The sequence below is a fragment of the Lynx rufus genome, unplaced genomic scaffold (genome assembly GCF_022079265.1).
Source record: "Lynx rufus isolate CCGP_SWC_20201006 ecotype Redwood Valley unplaced genomic scaffold, mLynRuf1.p SCAF_15, whole genome shotgun sequence".
In the NCBI taxonomy this organism is placed as follows: Eukaryota; Metazoa; Chordata; class Mammalia; order Carnivora; family Felidae; genus Lynx; species Lynx rufus.
In genome coordinates, this window is record NW_025814829.1 from 13,435,542 (window position 1) to 13,442,561 (window position 7,020).

At 34.4% G+C, this 7,020-nt stretch overlaps 1 protein-coding gene across 2 annotated transcripts in view; it reads right to left on the bottom strand.

Annotated features, from left to right (window-relative positions):
• The window catches only part of BRINP3 (BMP/retinoic acid inducible neural specific 3), a 383,884-nt gene extending 377,106 nt beyond the window's left edge, over window positions 1–6,778 (bottom strand). The window contains exon 1 of one of the 2 annotated variants that reach the window (XM_047077231.1): window positions 6,543–6,778. In XM_047077231.1, the coding sequence (XP_046933187.1) occupies window positions 6,543–6,778 (236 nt within the window). The remainder of the gene's footprint in view (window positions 1–6,542) is intronic. The other variant, XM_047077232.1, reaches the window with a different exon arrangement.
• Between the last annotated feature and the right edge of the window lie 242 nt (window positions 6,779–7,020).

The window sequence follows — 7,020 nt, forward strand, 5'->3', positions numbered from 1 at the left end:
TTACTTCTGAGAGTCCTTGTCATTGATACAACATCATCAAAGTCAGTAATCACTTCCCCTCATAGAGTTACCAGATAGAACAGATAAAATACATGACAAGCAATCAAATTATAGTTTAAATAAACAATTAATTTTTTTTTAGTGTACGTATGCCCCACATATTGTATGGGTCCTACTCAACTGGCAACTCTCTACCTATAGTATTATTCTTAGGAACTACCATCTCCAAGCATGGTAAGAAAGAGAGAAATCATGTAATGGTTGAATCACTAAATTCTACACCTAAAACTAATACTACATTGTATGTTAACTAACTGGAATTTAAATAAAAACTTGAAAAAAAAATAAAGAGAGAAATCAATTATGTATACTTGGTTATATCACAAAACAGAGTCTTGCAGTTGAGAGAGGGCTGCATAGTTTTACCTAGGTGCCAAATCCAGGCTTCTGAGTAGGTAGTGATAATGATGTAGTTCCCAACTGTATTTAAGGTATCACCTGTGTCAAGACTATTTGGCTTAATCTGTCTTAAGCATTTAAGTATGTTTGCTAATCACTTATTCTTATGACTATTGAAATGCCTTTCATAGTCCAATACAATGTGTATCAATCTCAAATCCTGTGTTCTTATGAGTTTTCATTCTCCTCCAAAATCCACTCCCTTTCATAGATTCATAGTATTTTAGTAGGAAATTTAAAGTGATTGTGTAGGAATTGCTGTTTGGCTAGGAGAGATTTTAAGCCCAAACCCCCTTAGTTTCTATTTAAAAAATGTATGCATCCTTAAATAAAGAAGCTCTTTATGATAAATGTTATCTTTACCATTTCATATTACTTATGACACCATTAATAAATACCTGTCCAATCTGTATTCCTGATGAAGAATACTTTTATCAGTTACATATAATACGTGGAAACCTTCTGTAAACTTAGAGGCCTAAAACAAGACTTTGCTGTTGCTGTTAATGATTCTGTGAATGAATAAACAATATTGGCTGAGCCCAGCTAGAAGGTTCTCCTGGTATGCCTAGGGTCACTCATATGATGGCTATCAGGTCCAGAGAGCAGCAACAGCTGCTCCATGTGTCCTCAGCTCTTCTACTGGTCTAGACTGAACGTCTTCACAGAGTAGTTGCAGGTAAGATTCAGGGCAAGCCCAGTGCACCAGCACTTCATAAGATACTCCCTGCATCATATTTGCTGATGTCCATTCACTGAGGCAATGTGGCTGCCCAAGCCCAAGTCAGGGATGGAGGTAATACATAAGGTTGTTGAGATGGGGAGGCCTGATATATTGGGAACCTTAAATGCAACAGTCTAACACAATTTTCTTAGGCCTCTGGCAACAGAGAATGTATATTAGATAGAAGGATATATTTACTGAGCAAAACTAATACGCATGAACACAAAGACAAGAGTGGTGCAATGGAGTTGAGTTTTGAACAGCAGAAAGATTTAGTCATCTATGGGGGCTTTTGGTTTTTTTTAATTGTGATAAAATAGTCATTAATTTGAATTAGAAATATAAGTTCTTTTAATGTTTGTTGTTTATAGACATATTGTTTAAAATATCTATATGTTGGCTTTTTGAAATTTATGTAATAATCCCATCAATGAAAGGCTATAGTAAAACTCACATATAAAAATTATGGAAGGTTTTTGTAAACAAAAATCAACAAGAAAAATTTTATTTTTGCATATCAATGCATGTATAGATACTAAACTATAATGGAGCATATATTGCTCATATCATTAAACATTTCTATAGAATTTATAAGAGCTTAATAAGCTTTAATAGTAAATATTGAATTTGGGGGTGATTCAAAAGGAAGAATTAATCTACTTAATTTGAAGACTTCAATCTTTCAATTCAAAGCTGACACAATACTACTATTAAAATTTTTTATATTGTGAAATATAAAATGCTATATTAAAAGTCTAAAATCTTTCTTTCTTTCTTTCTTTCTTTCCATTTTTATTATTTATTTATTTTTGAGAGAGACAGACAGGGTGCAAGCAGGAGAGGGGCAGAGAAAGGGAGACAAAGAATCTGAAACTGGCTCCAGGATCTGAGCTGTCAGCACAGAGCCTGATGTGGGGCTTGAACTCACAAACCATGAGATCATGACCTGAGCCAAAGTCAGACACTTAACTGACTCAGTCACCCAGGCACCCCTAAAACAAATATTTAGAATCTAAAGAACACCAGTGCAACAACCATCCACTTTAAGGAATTGAGTGTTGTCATTACCTTAAAAATCCTTCATATTCTGCCCTAAAAATTCCATCCTTCTTACATCCTCATAGAAATAACTGTTATATTGATTTTTGTTTTAGTAATTTCCTTGCTTTTCTTTAAGTTTGCCCACTATCTTCAGGTGTGCATCTCCAAACAATACAATTTAGTTTTGTGAATTTCATATAACAGAATCATGCTGTGTGCAAATTTTTCCTGTGTTAGTTTCTTTCACTTAATATTCTGTTTTGGAGATTCATCCATGCTGCTACCAGTGGCCAGATTCCTGTTAGTGTGTGTGTGTGTGTGTGTGTGTGTGTGTACTTATGTATATATATATATATATATATATATATATATATATATATGTGTGTGTGTCAATATACCTGAATTGATCAATATTTGTTGATGTGCAATGTTTAATGCCTGGTGAAGAAACCCTTACAAACCCCAACATCATGAAAGTATTTTCCTCTGTTTTCTTCTAAAAAGTTAACAATTTTGCCTTTCCTATATAGATCTTTATTCCATTTAAAGTGGATTTGTATATATCAGAAGAGGAAGGAATGTGATTTCTGCTTACCTCATATGGATACTCAAATTGCACACCATTTACTCAAAAGCTCACCCTTTCCCATATACAATTTCATATACCCCTATCATATATAAAATGTCCATACATTTGTTTATTTTCTAGACTATCTTCTCCTTTGCACACCATTTTTTAAGTACATTTTTTTCAGAGAATATGAAACATTTAACATTTATTTCAATTGTTTCCTATTCTCATTCAAATTTTGTTTTGAAAGACTGCTTTGAAGAAGTAAACTAAGTTGTGGTAATATGTCATATCTTTATATTATCTTGGAAGATTTTAAGAAAAAGCAACATTATTTTCCTTAATGTTACCTGCACATATGCTTAAACAAAGAATGGTAGAAGCTTGGTAAAGCAAAGAAAGGATTTTATAGGTTTTTGTTTTGTATCACCATATCTGAAGATCTACATATGCGAAATGTCTCTTTTATGGAAATAAAATTCACCTTCCTATGACCATAGAACTTATAGCTGTGATTCAAGATAATTCTAAGTTTGAGTTGCTAAAAGTGAGTCCCTTGTCTGGAACTCTTATAATGTATTAAAAGAATAAAAGGGGCACCTGGGTGGCTCAGTCGATTAAGCGTTGCACTCTTGATTTCAGCCCAGGTCATGATCTGGTGGGGAGATTGAGCCCTGTGTAGGGCTCCGTACTGGGTGTGGAGCCTGCTTAAGATCCTCTCTCTCCCTTTCTCTCTCTGCCCTTCCCCCACTCATGTTTGCTCTTTCGCAAAATAAATAAACATTAAAAAAATTATCTCTCTTCTTCCTCTCCCCCTATCCCACTTGCACTTTCACTCTCTTGAGAAAAAAAGAAACAAAGGAAGGAAGGAGGGAAGGAAGGAGGGAAGGAAGGATCTCCAGGACTGAAAGAAATTATGCATTTGCTGGTGGCTTACTGCTTATGGGCGTTTCTAGAGCATAGTAACCAATCACAAGGCTCCAACTGATTAAGGCATCAAGTGTGCTCCTATTCTATGCCTTGTAGCACACAAAATTTCTCCAAGCATAATCCTTTTTCTAAAACTGAGGATACTTAAAATGCCTATGCTTAGGTTCTATTATCAATCTTCAACTAAGAGGGAAAGATGGCTAAACACCCAACTATTAACGTTAACCAGATAAGTTAAGTGTTAGCAAGTTAATTCTATATCCTCCAATTCAACGATCTACTGATAAAATAACCATTTTAAATTGATTGTGTTATTCCAGAGCAAAAATCTAAAATTTCTTTATAATACACTTTAATTTAAAAATACAAATATGGGCCTCATTAATTGACAAAAATGTATTTTGTCAAAAAAAATCATGGCACTTTTTTCTTCTTTAAGCCTTGACTGTGATCTTAGTAATGTTTAATGGTTATGATCTTGCTGTTTTATTTTTGAGGTGAAAAGAAAAGTATGCTGCTGGAGAAGGATATAAAATGAAGATAACTGAAAAAGATCTGACCTAATTCTTTTAATAGGTTAATATGTTTTACATTTAGAATTAATACCTTGCAGAAACTATATCAGTGCAATACCCTGCATGAAGGAGCTTATGACAGTAATAATAAACATAGTAAAATTTGGCTGATCATTCTTTGAAATTGGTCTTTTTAGAATGATTAATCTAGTGCTTAATATAAGAAATGTTAATTTTCCACGTATGTGCCTTAAATTCTGTATTTCAAGACAAATGTTTATAAAAGACAAAGTCTCTAATCATTAGCCTTTAAGACAAATACTTTTTAAAGTAAAAACAACAATAACAAAAAGTCATTCTAATCCTTCTATTTGAGATTCTCTAATATCTCAAAAACAAGCTTAACTTCACAAGGAACAGTGCAGATCCATTACATTAGATGCACAGGTGGATAGAATTATCTGAAATTTAGATAAATACTAATTGGATAAATGAAATATCTCACTGTTCCAAAACAAAAGGAATCCTTATAAATATATTACACTGTTCACTACATATCAACCATCAACGAATTATCATTAGGCAAGGTTTCAAAGGTAACATAAGAAGTTATAGCCTTGTCTGGGCTGGGGGAAAGGGACACTGTATTCCACTGTTAATAAATAAACAATTCCCATACATGTTTATTCAAGCCACACAGATAAAGACATAGGAAGGATGAGGAGCATAGGGCTAAAGGAGGTCTTTAAGAATACAGTTCCATGAAGATAAAAGGGTATATATGAGCCTTGCAAACACATCCCAAGGCACTGTTTTTCATTACCTTTCACTGTGGTGATCCAAATAGTGTCTCTTTCATTGAACTTAGAACCTCTAAAGACATGTCAGGCCATGTTTCCAACTCACAGCTGATCAACCAATAAGCTGAGCCAAACAATCACACACTAGTCAACACCTCAGACCTCCCAATACAGATGCCAATAGATCATGGAGACATGCTCTGGGTTAGTTGGTTTGACAGACTGTTAAAAATCCTCGTGCAGAATGCTGAAATATTAGACATTCTTACAATCTTAAGTTCAAGTAGCTTCACACAATTTGTAAAGGAAATCTGGCTAAACCAACAAACACATGTAAAAAGAATAAAGCTGGAATTTTATTATATTGACTGTTTCCTGCTGCATTTCAGAAAGAAAATCTTTAATACTTATCATGTCATTTTTTTAAAATAGAATAAGTCTTTTTGCAGACTTGTGAATGTGCCCTGGCTGCCTGGACTAAGGGATTTCTTATTAAACAAAAGCATGTGCACGCACGTGCATCCAAACACAGGGAACAGTGTGATTTCATGAAACTTGTTCAGTACCTTCAGTCTGTTCTGTAAATATGCATTACTGATAGGATTTATAAATTTCTCGCAGTGATGTATAATAGACTACATACAGACCAGAAGCACAGTGCCCTCTGGTGCACATACAACATAAAATAAAATATTTATATAATAGTATCTACATAGAATCAGACACAAAAATACAATATTAAATTTTGCTTCTGCATAAATGCTAAACCAGCTGCTGGGAATTGTAAATTTCAATCATGAAGAAACAAACCAAACTGATAACCTTACATAAAACATTCTTTATGGCAAAGATCAATACAATCTAATCCATTCAGGCAATCATTTGTACACTCCTCTACTTAATGGATTCACTGGTTTTGGGGGAAGCAGGCAGTGTGTTGGATTTAATATATGACTCCTTTTGTGTAACTTATTTATATTCAAATATATAACAAGGGTAAAAGAAAAGGCCATATATCTCCATCCCTTCCTTTTTCTTGGCCTTTGCTATCATGTCACATTTATCTGCTACTTCTTTTTAGCCCATTGCCATTTTCTCCAGCTTCTGAATGTACAATTACCTTTAAGGGAAAAAAGGATCAGGAGACTCAACTTCTCAGCAACTAGAAGATACCATTTCTACTTAAGCTAAAAAAGGTAACATAGCATGGTATGAGGTAGAAAGGAATCTCAAGAAAATTCACTTAAAAATTTGGCTATTTAAAATGATAAACTCAGCTTCAAAGTTAATTGAAATTTATATATATTGGAATACACAATATATATGTATTGCATGTACAAGAAATACTTTTAAATAACCAGCAAACAGTACTATTGTGAATAGTAAATAATAACCCTTCTGAGAATTACCCTTTCCCATCTGAAACTTTCCCTTAGAGAAACTTAGTCATACACAACCTTCAAGGAAGATACCTCTATAATTGCTTTCCCTTTGCTTCATACCTGTATATCTTGTATCTCGTGCTAAATCCCTGCCGGCTTCTGTCCACAAAATCTGTGTATTCCTGTGAGCGATGGAAGGGTCCCTTATCAGAGAGGAGCCAGTCGAAGGGGCTTGTGGCATGCTGATCCGAAACAGCAGCAACCGCTAAAACCCAGCAATGAAGACTCAAGGCTATCCACTCCCATAGAGCCATCAGAGAGAACAATTCAGCACCAGCTCTGCTCCGCCATATCATGCTTCCACTGGGGATTTAGAGCCTTCATTCTCTTAGCTTTCCCTCAACACCTAGACAAAATACACAGGCAATTAGTTAGCCCCTAGAAGATTCTGTTCTAGCAATTAAGGTGCTGAGGTGGCAAATTCTTTTGTTTTTTTTCAATCTAATATCATTGTTTGAAACAGATGATAGCAAAAGTAAATAATAAGTAAAACAAAATGATTTCTTTTTTCTTTTCCAAAGCTGTGTGCCCTGCAGAC